Source organism: Onychomys torridus, chromosome 8 (assembly GCF_903995425.1).
Source record: "Onychomys torridus chromosome 8, mOncTor1.1, whole genome shotgun sequence".
Classification (NCBI taxonomy): Eukaryota; Metazoa; Chordata; class Mammalia; order Rodentia; family Cricetidae; genus Onychomys; species Onychomys torridus.
This window is the reverse complement of record NC_050450.1, coordinates 89,465,229-89,480,053: the sequence shown is the minus strand read 5'-3', so window position 1 is coordinate 89,480,053 and position 14,825 is coordinate 89,465,229. Positions and strand designations below refer to the sequence as shown.

General features: G+C 43.7%; 2 protein-coding genes across 5 annotated transcripts in view; one reads left to right on the top strand and one right to left on the bottom strand.

Moving 5' to 3' along the window:
• Nucleotides 1-9,543, bottom strand: part of Nbr1 (NBR1 autophagy cargo receptor) — a 31,886-nt gene extending 22,343 nt beyond the window's left edge. For all 4 annotated transcript variants that reach the window (XM_036195644.1, XM_036195646.1, XM_036195647.1 and 1 more), the window contains exons 1-5: nucleotides 9,414-9,543; nucleotides 6,016-6,086; nucleotides 5,499-5,614; nucleotides 1,520-1,582; nucleotides 859-877 (exon numbers count right to left, since the gene is read on the bottom strand). In XM_036195644.1, coding sequence (XP_036051537.1) covers nucleotides 859-877; nucleotides 1,520-1,582; nucleotides 5,499-5,600 — 184 coding nt within the window. In that variant the 5' untranslated portion in view covers nucleotides 5,601-5,614; nucleotides 6,016-6,086; nucleotides 9,414-9,543. The remainder of the gene's footprint in view (nucleotides 1-858; nucleotides 878-1,519; nucleotides 1,583-5,498; nucleotides 5,615-6,015; nucleotides 6,087-9,413) is intronic.
• Nucleotides 9,544-10,429: 886 nt separating this feature from the next.
• The window catches only part of Brca1 (BRCA1 DNA repair associated), a 68,217-nt gene continuing 63,821 nt past the window's right edge, over nucleotides 10,430-14,825 (top strand). Inside the window, exons 1-2 of the mRNA XM_036194496.1 lie at nucleotides 10,430-10,604; nucleotides 12,581-12,679. Of these exons, the coding sequence (XP_036050389.1) occupies nucleotides 12,600-12,679 (80 nt within the window). The 5' untranslated portion in view covers nucleotides 10,430-10,604; nucleotides 12,581-12,599. The remainder of the gene's footprint in view (nucleotides 10,605-12,580; nucleotides 12,680-14,825) is intronic.

Here is a 14,825-nt window from a genome sequence, read left to right as displayed (position 1 = left end):
TTCTAGGTGCGAGACATCCACCCAGCTCCTCTGACTATGCTCGGGGAAGCACAAGATTCCGTGGAGTTCCTGGATTGTGTCAAGACTGTCTAACATCTTACCTGGTTCAAATAAAGTTTTAGGGACCAAGATACGGACTATAACCAACCATCTGATAAACATGGCAACATGGTTTGCTTATGCATTAAAATTCACATATGTGTCAAGTCAGAACAAATACAACACGAACAGAATGAATTGTATGTGACAAACTAGATGCATATTATTTTCAGAGGATTAGCATCTTAAATAAGACCTGTCCTTATGATCCATGCAAATGTAGTATCTTCTATTTAAAAAAAAAAGGCCTACAATAAAAATCTCTTATGAGGCTGGGGATGTAGTTGAGCTGGTAGAGAGCTTGCCTACCAAGCCCTGAGTTTAATTACTAGTATTGCATAAAGTGGGGGGTGGAGGAATAAGCCTCTAATCTCAGTACTCAGAGGCAGGAGAATCCTATGTTCAAGGTCATCCTAGGCTACACACTGACTTTTATGCCAACCAGGGCTACCTCCTGAGACCCTGCCTCAAATAGAGAAAAAAGAAAAGAAAAGAAAAATCTCCTATGAAACTAATGCCCACAGTACAATGTCAGTTTACAGCATACCAAATTCTATTCTACAATGTATGCCAGAGCAAAGCATGGTTGAAATAGAAAAACTTCAATGAGCAAATAAATTTGTTGAACTATGTAGCTCAGATTTCCCTTAAATCTGAAATTCTCCTGCCTCAGCCTCCTCAGTACTGGACTTGCAGATAGATACTACCATGTCAGGTAAATTTTAAATAAAGCTGACTAGATTTTTCTCAGGAACTCACCTTGACTATTGATGGATACCTATGAAGAGAAAAAAAGCAACAGTGAATGCTAAGTCTTATCACCTGAGGATTTATGTTAACTAGGGCCAGTCTCATGTCAAAGTCCCAGGCCAGGTGTCTACACAGTAATGCTAGTCTGGTGCATTAACCACTGAGTAGAGTCCCTATTAGTATCAACATCATCAACTAAAAGACAGCCTTGTTAGAGTTTTAGAGTCTCTCTCTGATACTCATTCTCCATGCTGTTTTCCCTTTTCTCAGCTCCATCTCAGATGCCTCTAATCTTCATAAAGTGTGAGATTATCAAATATATTTAAACAATCAGGCAAATGAAATAACATTATTCTTTACCTTTTTCTCTTTTTCCCTTATGACTCTCTGAGATAGTACTTTGTTCTAAAGCCCAGGTTGGTCTTAAACTACCTGAGATCCTCATGCCTCAATCTCCCAAGTATTGGAAATACAGGTCTGAGCCATTATAATGCATTTTATTCTGAGCTTTTTTTTAAGCTGAGGATCGAACCCAGGGCCTTGCACTTGCTAGGTGAGCGCTCTACCCCTGAGCTAAATCCCCAACCCCTATTCTGAGCTTTTTAAACTCTGTATCACTCCTGAAAAGATCCCTATTCTAAATAATTTGGGGAGGGGGCAGTTATTTTACCTCCTCATTTTCCTCATCCAGGTATTTTATTTGAATAGTATTCAGATCAAATGAAACTTTTACCTGCAAATGAAACAAAAGGATCAGTGTATCTCAGTGTATAAAATTGAGTATTTTAATTTTATCCTTTTTTTCCCCTCCCATTTTTTTTTTCTTTTTGGCTTGGGGGTGCTGGTTTGGTGTAGACCTTCCCAAGACCACAGCTCTGATAGCCTGCAGGTATCAATCAGCCCATGCATCCCTACCTTGTATGAAGCAGAATCTCTTGAACCCAGAGCTCACCAATTCGGCTAGTCTAGTTAGCCAATTTGCTTCCAAGATGTGCAATGTAGGCTTCCTAAGCAGCAGATTGCAGAGAACCCATAACACCCACTTGGCATTTATATGGGTGCTGGGGATCCAAATGCTGGTGTCACACCTGCATGGTAAGGGCTCAACCCATGGAGTCCTCTCCCTGACCCTTTATTTTTATCCTTTTTGTGATGCTGGGGTCCAGTGCAGGGCTCTGTGAATGTCTAAGTACATTCTCAGCAAAACATCTTAATATAGTTTTAAAAAATAACTATAAACTTGGGCTGGGGAGATGGCTCAGAGGTTAAGAGCACCGGCTGCCCTCCCAGAGGCCCTGAGTTCAATTCCCAGCACCCACATGGTGGCTCACAACCATCTGGAATGAGATCTGGTGCCCTCTTCTGGCCTGCAGGCAAACATGCAGGCAGAACACTATATAATAAATAAGTCTTTAAAAAACAAAAAACAAAACTACAAACTCAAAGAAAACAGACTGAGAGAAAATATCTGCACGTGGTGACAGATAAGGGAGTAATATCATAAACACAGAAAAGATAATCAAAACTGACAGTAAGATTAATACTCCATAGGGCACCCAGTGTGATAGGGCACATCTTTAGGTATCTACTCCCAGCATCTGGTAGGCAGAGGCAAGCAGATGTCTGGGTTTGAAGCTAGACCGGTCTACACAGTGAGTTCCAGTTCCAGAACAGCCAGAGATATACAGGGGGACTTAAAAAAAAAAAAAGAATTTATCATAAATAGATTAATACAGATAAAAATGTGCAGAACATTTATAGAAGAGGAAATAGGAATGCCTAAAAAATATATAAAATCATTCAACTTTACTGCTAGACAAACAATGTAAACTGAGACAATCTGACAGATTAGGACGGTAAATTTTTTTTCTTTTGTCAAACATTCAGGGCAAGGAACATAACTCAGTGGCAGAGTGCTTGTCTATCATGTAAAAGGTCCCATGTTTGACCCCCCCAGCACCTCACACAAAACAAAACCTCAAAACAAAAAAACCCCTCAAGGTATCAAGTCATTTTTCTCTGCACTGTATAATTATTCATTCTGTGAAATATTTGGCAGTTATCCATTAAAAAAAAATTATTTTTTCCCCCTTTCAAGGCAGGGTTTATCTGCATAACAGCCCTGGCTGTCATGGAACTCACTTTGTAGACCAGGGAGGCCTGGAACTCACAGAGATCCACCTGCCTCTGCCTCCTGAGTGCTGGGATTAAAGGCATGTCCCATCACTGCCCAGCCCATTAATGTGGTTTTTGTTTGTTTTTCGAGACAGGGTTTTTCTGTGTAGTTTTCCTGCCTGTCCTGGAACTCACTCTGTAGACCAGGCTTTCCTTGAACTCACAGAGATCCGCCTGACTCTGCCTCCTGAATGCTGGGATCAAAGCCATGCACTATGGCCACCCAGCCCATTAATGTGTTTTTAATTTTATTTTAAGCATATGGGTGTTTTGCCTTCATGTATCTGTGCACCAGGTACATGCCTGGTGCCTGCAAAGGCCAAGAGGTCATCTCATGTTCTAGAACTGCAGCTACAGACAGTTGTGAGCTGCCACCTGGATGCTAGACATCAAACTGGGTCTTCTAGAAGAGCAGCCAGTGCTCTTAAACACTGGGCCATCTCCCTAGGCAACATCTAAAAACTTAAAATCAGGGCAAATGTACAGTACTTGTTGTATACAATATACACAAGCCTGACAGCCTGAGTTTGTTCTCCAGAACTCACATAAAGGTTGAAGGAAGGAGCCATCACACACACACACACACACACACACACACACACACACCACACGCACACACACATACACACACACACACACGCACACACACATACACAAACAATTTTTAAAAATTCAAAATCACATTTTATCTTTGGATACAGTCCACCCTATAGAACAATATGTAAGTTATCCATACTCAGAGATGTAGGTTCTGTCTTTTTTTTGAAGTCCTGTCTATTTTATATTTGCAAAGAAAGAAAACCCTCACGGGGAAATCAGTAAGTAATGGTTACATCCATAGTGTTCAACAACACTGGTAACACTGTGGACTCAGTCTAAGAAGACTCAGCTTACAGGGTAGTTGGTGGCAAACACCTTTAATCCCAGCACTGGGGGAGGCAGAGGCAGGCAGATCTTTGTGAGTTTGAGGCCAGCCTGGTCAACAGATTGAGTTCCAGGATAGGCTCCAAAGCTACAGAAAAACCCTGTCTGAAAAACAAAACAAAACAACAACAACAACAACAAAAACCCAAAAAACCAACAACAAAAAGACTGAGTTTTACTCTGTGTCTATTGATTAAAAACTATGGCTACAATATACTGATGAGCAAGAGATGCAAGCTGTAGGACAGTGTTTCCTGTGACTCTAGCATGATACCTGCACAAACAGGAACATGGAAATGTGGGGAAGTACTCAGGGCTGTTATCTCCGGTTATTCAAAGGAGGTGTGGAGAGCAGATACAGGGTAGGAATGTGTGGATAGACATTATCTCCTTACACTTAAGATTGTTTCGTGTATTATAATGGGCATGTATCACCTTTTCATAATTTAATTTTCTACAATAAAAGAAAAAGGTAAGTTGCCAACTCACCCAGCTACTAGGAGAAAAATGTAACTGGTGCTGAGATCATTTTCAAAGGTCCCACTGCTTTCCCCATAACCGTCTGCCTAGCAGAAAGAGAAATCTGGGGAAGGCAGGGGACTAGACTAACATTTCCTTCCTTTTAAGCTACCCACACAGGTAACTAGGTCGAGACATGTCTGTAACCAAATGTTACATTAAACACAGGTGCCAAATAGTAAAACATTGACCAAGGCAAGTCAAGGAAACCAGCAGGGTACAAAGGGCTAGTCAAGATGAGAGAAATGAGGAGCAGAAACACCCATGGGGCTTGGCTTTGCTTTCTGCCAACACCGAGATAGCCAACCTTTGACCCAGCAATAAAGCAACTGGCAGGTTTTGCCAAACGCCAGTCCTATCCCAGCAGTTAAAAAACAGCAGTGATGATCTGCTCTCCAGCCAAACAGCATTCCCCTACAGCCTGGCTGGGGTGGAGGACACACTAAGTTATCCCTCAGACTATTTCTAAAATAAGTATGTTTCTAAATTCTATTTCACTTAATAAGTAATTTTACCTGAGCTTGATACCTGGGACTCCATACAGTAGGAGAGAGCCAACTCCTGAAATTTACCCCGACTTTTGCTCCCTCTCAAAAATAAGTATATGTAAATTTTAAAAAAGATTTATTTATTTATTATATATACAGTGTAATGTCTGCATGTATACCTGCAGGCCAGAAGAGGGCACCAGATCTCATTACAGATGCTTGTGAGCCAACATGTGGTTGCTGGGTATTGAACTCAGGACCTCTGGGGAGCAGCCAGTGAGTGCTCTTCACCTGAGCCATCTCTCCAGCCCGTATATATGTAATTTTAAAAATGTTTAAAGGAACCTAATTGTTTCTTCTTTTTAATCCTGGTTACACATCCTATACAAATACTGAAGCCCTGTCAAAAACAATTTTTCAAGAGGTCCAGAAATGGTAATGACAACAACCTTGGCAGTTATGAACTAAACTGCTAAAAATTGGCACATTTTGAAAGAACACCTGTGTTTAAGCCACTGAAAAACAGAACAAAGCGATACTCACCATGGCTTCAACATCAGCCCAAGTTGTATTTTCTGGATCCGAAACCAGAAAGCTTTGAGTTTCATTTTTAAAAGTCACATTTAGAGTAACCTGTGGTTCCATGATGTGGGGTGGGGCTGAGAAGATGGATGGATGGAAGAAAAAGGAAGGGATTAAAAACCCACCGAGACACATTAGGTTTAACATCTAAGTTACATTTGGGAGATCATAGTGAACAGGAGAAACAATGTCCCTACTGTGACATTACTTACTCTACCAAATCTTACTGTTACATAAGAATTTGTCTTTCGGGTTGGGGCTTTAGCTCAGTGGTAGAGCGCTTGCCTAACAAGCGCAAGGCCCTGGGTTCAATCCTCAGCTTCCAAAAAAAAAAAAAAAAAAAAAATTGTCTTTCTCAGAAATACAGACACTAATGCTCAAGCTATGCCATAAAGATCTGCACTTATGCTATAGAATTAAAGTCAATCAGAACTTCCACGTTAACAATAAAAGCCACATTAGGCACAACGGCACACACCTGTAGTCCCAGTGAGTTACTCAGCAAGTTGAAGCAGATTGATAGTTGGAATCCAAGAGTTCTAGGCCAGCCTAGGAAACAAGGAAATGCTGTCTTTAAAAGAGGTGGGGAGTGGGAGGAAAGATAAAAGTTGGCTGAAAGAATTTAAATTTTGGCCAGGCAGCAGTGGCGCATGGCTTTGATCATAGCATTTGAGGCAGGGGCAGGCGAATCTCTGTGAGTTCAAGGCCAACCTGGGCCACAGATTGAGTTCTAGGAAAAGCAAAAAGAAAAAGAAAAAAATTTAAATTGTGGACATATCCACAAGAACTCCCTAACAGGTTTTAAGACTCTAAGGTTTTCACTGCATGGTCCAGGGCTTGGTCAGTATCTATAGTGTGAGCCAACGAGACGGAGAACAGAGACAAGGCATCTGCACTTGGGGAGCAGACAGAAGGAAATTCCAGTTTTAGGCAGTCCATTCAAGAGTAGTGTGGGCTACAGAATGAGCACTTGTCTCCAGAAACGAAGCAAGCAACCTCCCCTCCCCCCCAAAAAAAAGCCCAAAACACAAACAACAACAAAACGCCCACAATTACTTGTGGAAAAAGCTCTCCAGAAGTAACGACTGCTCCACCTTACTCCCAGTTCCCCGGACCAAATTTTCCTAGATTCCTTGGATAACACTGTTAAGGTCAGCAAAATAGTCTGTTTTACAGACTAAACAAGTGAAGCTCAGAGATAAACAGTCTTGCTCACAGTTACATGGCTGGTCCTGTGGTCGAGCTGTACCTGGGACCCAAGTCTTCCCACCATGTCTTTAAAAGAGATGGGGGCGGGGAGGGGTGTGTGCTGACAGAATTTAAATTTCGGCCATATCCACAAAAGCTCCCTAACAGGAGTTAATTTTGTTATCCAGCATTCCTTCCTTTCTGGTGTAAATGTGTGTGTGTGTGTGTGTGTGTGTGTGTGTGTGTGTGTGTGTGTTGTGTGTGTCTGTCTGTCTGTCCCTGCAGATGACACAGGGGTCTGGATGCTAGGGAGCCACTTTACCACTGAACTACAAACTTGCTCCATGACAATGTCTCTCTTGACAAAATAGTCATCCTTTCTTCCATAAATATTTGTAAAATGAGAAAAATTTTAAAAAACCCACCATTATCAGGCTTAAGGAGTTAGCAATTTCTTAATCAAATACCTACTATTAAAATCTAGTTGACTTTAATGAAGGACTTTGCTTACTGATGAACTGTGAATTTAGGAAAAAAATAGTTTAAGTTGTTTAAAGCTACAAGTAGCAAAGACACTGGCAAAAAAAAGTCCTCTTCAAATATTCAGCACATTTTCAATCTGCATGTAGAAAGAGCCAGATTCTGCTCCACACACAAGAAACCAACAAGATTAAGTCCTAGATGTTTCCAGTGTCACAGGAAGGGAGCCAACAGGGTGGGAAGACTTGGGTCCCAGGTACAGCTCGACCACAGGACCAGCCATGTAACTGTGAGCAAGACTGTTCATCTCTGAGCTTCACTTGTTTAATCTGTAAGACAAAGACTGTTTTGCTGACCTTAACAGTGTTATCCAAGGAATCCAGGAAAATTTGGTCCAGGGAACTGGGAGTAAGGTGGAGCAGTCCAAGTATGTACAAGCTGTGGGGTCAATTTCTAGCACCACAAAGTTATATAGGATTCTTTGAAACTGTGTTCAAATATGAAAACTCTTTATCGTAAGAAATAATTCTTTAGTTTCTTTGTTGTTAGTTTTTTTTGGTTTTTTTTCAGACAGGGTTTCTCTGTGTAGCCTTGGCGGTACTGGAACTCACTCTGTAGATCAGGCTGGCCTTGAACTCACAGAGATCCGCCTGCCTCTGCCTCCTGAGTGCTGGGATTAAAGTAAAAGCATGTGCCACCACTTCCCTGCAAGTTATCTTATTATTACTTTTTTTTGATGGGGGCGGGAGGGAGACATCTCACTCTGTAGCCCAGGCTAGCTCTGGAATTCTATGTATGTAGACCAGGTTCTAACTCACAGAGATTTGCCTGCTTTTGCCTCCGGAGTGCAGCACGGTGAATATAACTGTTATTTTAAGAACCGTGTATTCTTTGTTGTTGTTGTTTTGTTTTGTCTTTTTTTGAGCTGAGGATCGAACCCAGGACCTTGCGATTGCTAGGCAAGCGCTCTACCACTGGGCTAAATCCCCAACCCAGAACCTTGTATTCTTATTTACAGATTATTTTAGAGACTCAATTATCTAATTTTTCCATGACTTGTCTTCATCTAGAGTTAAGTTCACTACCAAAGTAATACTAGTCTCTAGCACCAATCCTGTTGACATCCAGCATTCATTTACTTAAAATGCAGTTCCTTAGGATCTTTAAAATTTAGGTAGAATCCCATCAATCCCCCAGGATGTTAAGGGTTTTTTTTTTTTTTGTTTTTAAATCAGGAAAATGAAGAGACTGAGTTCGTCCAAAGTAAAAATTCTGATATGCACTTCCACACTGTTCTGTCTGGAAGGGAACTAATCTTCCCCGTTCTCAAATTACACGAGTGGGAATTGGTTTCCCATACTTTGGTGCTCATCCAGCGGCTCTGTCAATGGAGGAAAACAGGAAGTGGGAGAGTCGAGTTTAGCTGGCCAACATACAGGTCTTCATAAAGGGCCTACCTCACTTTGGCTTACGTGTGACCATTCTGTCAGTCAGAGCATTCACCTTGAACTTGTGAAAATAGCAAAGGTACAGTTAACGCCATCTATTACCTGCTGGTTTACAGCCTGCTGGGCCTAAGCCTGCAGATTTCCTAAGTGGCACTGTAAACGCACGTCTTACTGACTCACATTCATGTGACAAACGTCAGCTTTTCCCCATATGCATTTTTTCAACCTCGACAAATGATGTTAATAAAGCCGACCGGGGAATCTGAACCTAAGCTTTAAAATGGGCGATTTAAAGCCGGGTGCTTGACAAAAAAAGGAAAACGATGGATGCCTCTCTCAACACTAGATCGAGATATTTTCAATAGAGTCTCAAAAAGAGGAAAGGGTGAGAATGAGGAAGACGTGTGTCGTCCTTTCTTCTCAAAGACTTAATCCTAGCCTTCCAGTAATGGTTTCCTGGAATTCCATGTCCCCAGGCCAGAGCCACCACCCCCCGAGGCCCTCTCTTTGTACTGGGGGAATTCGACCTTCTCTTAGCAGAAAACGGCCTTTTAAAGGCACGAACGCTCTCCCTCGGGCAGCATCCACACCCCACTGTCGCTGACAACCCTAGCAGCTGGCTCATCTGGTCACCGAAAGGGCTGGCTGTCCCCGAACACGGAAAAAGTCACTCCTCTTTCCAAGATTCTCCCCTTGAGCTTCCCGAGCCCTCTAAGATCGACGTGACCCCACTCTTAGGTAACAGCAGTGGCTTCCTTACCAGCTTTCCGCCCACGGGGGGCGCTTGCCCGGGGCCACTGCAAGGACCGTTCGCTGCCAGCACGGCTGCTATCCCTGCGGGGTGAATCTAACATGGCGGACAGAGACCAGGCCTAGTCCCATGTTTCTCTGAGCTTCCGATTAGATGATTGGTTCTTACTATTTGTCCCTCAAAATCACCACTCCACTGATTGGTCAATGCTGCGTTGGCAAGGGCGGGACAGAAGCTCTCTGAACCGCACAACAATAACAAACACCCAGGCCGAGGGCGGAACTAGTGCGCAGATGTCAGCGGAGTGGATTTCCCTTTCCCAAGCCGATTGGCCGCCCTCTGCTTTCCCTCGGGTCACTGACCTTGGAGGACTAGTTACCCCAGAATCCCGGGGCTGGATGGGAATTGTAGTCTTCCTGGGACTCGCAGCTTCTTTTAGTCTATTCTCGGTGAGCAAGACATGAAAACAGAACGCTGCGCTGCATAGCAGCTAGCCTGCATAACCGCGAGGTGGACTCCGCTGTATTAACTGGGTTGCTGTAGTAATCGTGCCTGCTTCCGGTGTTGGAAGCTCCTTTTTCTTAAGACTACAGTTTCCAAGAGATGCTGTGGAGAAGGCCTTTCGTTCCGCAATGCATGCTGGAATTGGTAGTTCTTTTTACACAAGCCTTTATTTACCTAAACTGGAGACTTCCATGGCAGGAAGACTAAGGGAGGGATGAGGCCACGGCCTGCCACGGCCTGCAACTGCTTTGGGCACTACCTTGCGCTCATATTCCGCCCTCGGGTAGCGATTCCGACCCTTTGTACAGAATTACTGTGACGTAATAAGCAAGCGTAGCTGCAAAGGAGCGGCTGCCTATTAGGAAACTCAAAATTCTTTCTCTTCCGTCTCTTTCTAGTTACGACATACAGGGAAAGACTAGGCGGCCAATCCCGACCCCGGAAAGAGTGTCAACTTTTTTTTTCTTTTCCTCCCTTCCGCTGACGTGTCTGCATCTTGTGTTCCTAGAGGCTAGCACTAAGGCGCCCAAGCGGCAGGTGTCCTTGGCAACAGAGAGCGCGGGAATTACAGATAACTTGTAATTGCGGCTGCGCGGCGGCCGCTGGTGCCGCGGGAGGACTCAGTGGTTTTCGAGCGGCTTCTCCGGTATTTGGGCCTCGGGGCTCGGGAGCACGGACGTTTTGCTCGGAGTAAAGGTGAGACAGACCTGAGGAACAGAACAGTACCTAGCAATACTCATATGAAAGGCAGCAGCAGCTGCAGGTCCAGACGGGTGTTTACCTGGTAGGAGAATGCCTGGGGCGGAAGGGAACCAAAGGGTCCAGACCTTGCGAAACTGAAAGGACTCGTAGCAGGGGCGCAGTTGGTAGCTTCCCGGGGACCGCTGCGAGGAAGAAGGCAGGGGATGTGTGAGGGGGTGCCCTGGCTGTAATCGTGTCTTGAAGACAGTATAAGGATGCTGGCTAAAAGGTTAAGTGAGAGGAAAGGTTAAGTGTGACAGGGAAATCCACGTACGTTTCACGGAAGGGAAGTACATAAAGGAATGCCAATAGTAATGAATGCTGTTGGCAGGGGGGACGCGTTTCAAGAGGGTCTTGAGGTTAAGAGCCATAACAGGGAAACCCTCAGGACGGCTAGAATGGAGAAGCGTCAGCAGGTTTTGGTTTTGGTGACGTGGGAAAAAAAAAAAAGTGCGTTTCTTTGTCTTGGTTTTAGTTTTTTGTTTGTTTGCTTAGTTTCTGAGACAGAGTCTCATTATGTAGCTCCGGCTGGCTTGAAACTCGATATGTAGAGCAGGTTGGCCTCGAACTCATCTACCTTTTTCTGCCTCCCGGGAGAAGGGGTTAAAGGCTTCCTCTCCCATGCCCATCTAGTTTTGGAGTTCTTGAGGACGGGGTCTTCTGAACTCTGGCTGGCCTTTGAACTCCTTATGTAGCTCAAGGTGACCTTGAACTCTTCATGCTGCAGCCTGCACCTCCAGAGTGCTGGAAGTACAGGTTTGCACCACCATATTGACGACTTTGGTTTCCCTGTCTAGCCCAGGAAGGGCTAGAACTTTCGAAAGCAAACCATCCTTCTCCTTCCACTTCTACATTTCCTGGGACTACCGGCATGACACCACTGCACCCTGCTTGGTTTTGATTTTAAGCAAGAAAGAGAAAACCAGGACTGTGGAGAAAAGTTCACAGCTACTGCTTCTATCCCGTCACTCCATTGTAGCTTTCCTTTTCTTGCACAAAGGAAAGACCAAATGAAGGCCTCAGAGGCCATCTATCAAAGAATAGAGAATTTAGATTGCTAAGTACAAAGAGCAACTGGTAGAATTTTTTTTAATTTTTAAAGAATCATTATTTATTCTGTATGCCCTGTTCTGCCTGCATGTATCCCTGATGGCCAGAAGAGGGCACCAGATCTCATTACAGGTGGTAGTGAGCCACCCTATGGTTGCTGGGAATTGAACCTGGGACCTCTGAAAGAGTAGCCAGTTCTCTTAACCTCTGAGGTATCTCTTAAGCCCAAGATTGATTTTTTTCTTGTGTGCATATATGTGCAGGGGTTATGGCCTGGATCTAGACTTCCAAATACCTGACATAAGTGCTGGGAATTGAACTCTGGTCCTCTGGAGGAGAGACACATCCTTTTAACCACTGAGCCATCTCTCCAGACCCTGAGACCACCACCACCTCCTCCTCCTCCTCCCCCCCCCCCCCCTCCTCCTCCTCCTCCTCCTCCTCCTCCTTAATGAAGATGTTTTTCATTAGCTCTATGGTTGGTATAATTCTAAAGCAAAATTAAATTTCTCTTACTTAGAATGACAAACCAGGTGTGGTAGCTTACACCTGTAACCCCAGCATTCGGGAGGATTGTTACAAATTGGAGGCTAATCTGAGCTGCATAATGATTTCCAGGCTTGTGTGGGCTGCAGAGTGAAACCCCCCCCCCCAAAAGGGTAGATTGGGATGACTTATGTCCAATAATTCTAGCAGTAAAGGGGGTGGAGGTGGGAGGATCAGGGGTTCAAGAATAGCCTTGAGTACATACAAGTACAAAGCTGGTGTGGGTTATATGAGATCTTACCTCAAAAAAGAAAAGAAAATTGGCAGGTAAGCTACTGTATTTAAAAACCTTATAAAGTTGTTTAATTATGTGTGTTTTTAAATTTTCATTAAAGTTCACTGGACCTGGAAGAAATGGATTTATCTGCTGTTCAAATTGAAGAAGTACAAAATGTCCTTCATGCTATGCAGAAAATCCTAGAGTGTCCAATCTGGTAAGTCAGTGGAAGAGTTTATTAGTTTGAGATTCGTTGTGTGATTATCTTTCCTGCCAATGAGAAGTGGCTTTACATAGTAGAGAGAAAAACAATCTGTTAATATCAAGATGATTTTGTATTTTCCATAACTGAAGAGTTTTCAAAATAAAGAAAAGTAATCTTCAGTCGTCCCCCCCCCCCCCATATACACACACACCTCCCTTTCCCAGCCAAAGGCTTGTCTTGGTTTGTTCTTCCTTGGTGCGGGAGTCTGCTTGGAGTAAGTGGCACCTAGGCTTTTCCTCCAGCTGTAGGACCCCCATGATGTCTTGGAAGAACCTTAGTAAATAATGTTAAAATAAGGTAAAGTGTTTGGTGTCTGAGAGCATCTGTCTCTGGCTCAAAGTGGCCCTGTAAATTGAAGTGAGAATGTCGGCAGTCCTCAAAGTCTAGTGCAGAATGAGCTTTTCTTTTCCTGTGAAATGAAGGGAGGATTGATCTGTTGGTCTAATCAGCTATCTCCATGTTCCCACCTTTTTTTTTTTTTTTTAAATAGACAGGCTACACTATAACACCCCAAATCAGCCTCAGACTCACTATCTAGCCTAGACTGGCCTTGAACTCAAATCCTCATGCCTGTGCCTCTTGAGCGCTAGGCTCATAGACATACACTACCACACCTGGCTAAAAGAGTGAGTTTTGGCCAGTGTTTATCTGTGTAAGTCTGTCCCTAGTTAGGATATGAAACATTTGGGGAGTGGCTTACCTAACACTCAGGACGCCCTGGGTTCAGTTCCCATCACTTCATAAATTGGGGCTGTTGACCGATATTTGTAATCCCAGCAGAAGGTGGAGTCAGGAGGATTAGGAATTGCAGAGAGAGTTTTCTGTCCTGCCAGGCATCTCTGTCCTGCCAGCAGGCTCCCTCCCAAATAATCATATAGAGACTAATTAATTATAAATGCTCGGCCAGTAGCTTAGGCTTATTACTAATGAGCCCTTACAACTTAAATTAACCCATTTCTATTAATTTACTTTCTGCCTTGTGGCTTTCTTACCTCTATCCCATTTTGTGTGTCCAATTCGGTTTGCGTCTCCCTAGCTTCTCCCTGTATCCTGGCAACTCTGTCCTTCTTCCCAGCACCCTCTGAGTCTGGTGCTCTTGCCTAACCTCTTCCTGACTAGCTATTGGCAATTTAGCCTTTTATTAAACCAACGAGAGCAACACATATTTACAGTATACAAAAAGATTGTTCCACAGCAAGGAACAAATCTTTCAAGGTTTGACTGAGGCTAGCCTGGGGTACATATGACCCTGTTTCCATTTTTTTCTTCTTCACTTAAAATCATTACTCAGGGCTGGGTGTCTACCTTGGAAGTAGACAACCTAACCAGAGTGCTTTAGGCCTCACCTTCAGTTTCCAGCACCACGAATAAATGGTACTGAGAGAGGGATCCCTGGCATAACCAACCAAGCTGGGGCTGGAGAGATGGCTCATAGTTAAGAGTACATACTGTGCTTTTAAAAGCCTCAGGTTCAGTTTCTAGTCCCCAGGTCAGGTGGCTGATAAGCACCTGGTACTCTAGTTCCAGGGACTCCAACACTTGATACTTTCAAGGGTATCTTCACTCACCAGTGCAAACCTCCACACAGAAACACACGTACACACAATTCAAGCCTTGGGCTGGGTGTGCGCTGCTGCACGCCATTAATCCTAGCACTGGCGGCAGAGGTGGGTAGATCACTAGGTCCAAGGCCATTTTGGCCTACAAAGCAAGTTTCCAGACTAATCAAGGCCACACAGTGAGGCCCTGTCTCGAAAAGCTAAAATAAAGTAAATCTGTTTTTAAAGGAAGCCCAAGCACTCATTAAGTGCTTTCTGTTAGAGTTTCTTGATATAAAAAGTGAATTAAAAGTCATTATCAAAATCCCTTTTAAAGATTTATTTAGCCAGACAGTGGTGGTGCACGCCTATAATCTCCCAGCACTCCAGGAGGCAGAGGCAGGTGAATACCTGAATTCGAGGCCAGCCTGGTCTACAGAGTGAGTTCCAGGACAGGCTCCAAAGCTACAGAGAAACCCTGTCTCGAAAAACCAAAAACCAACACAACAAAAAAAGATTTATTATGTATTTTATGTATATGAGTGCCCTATTTACATGTA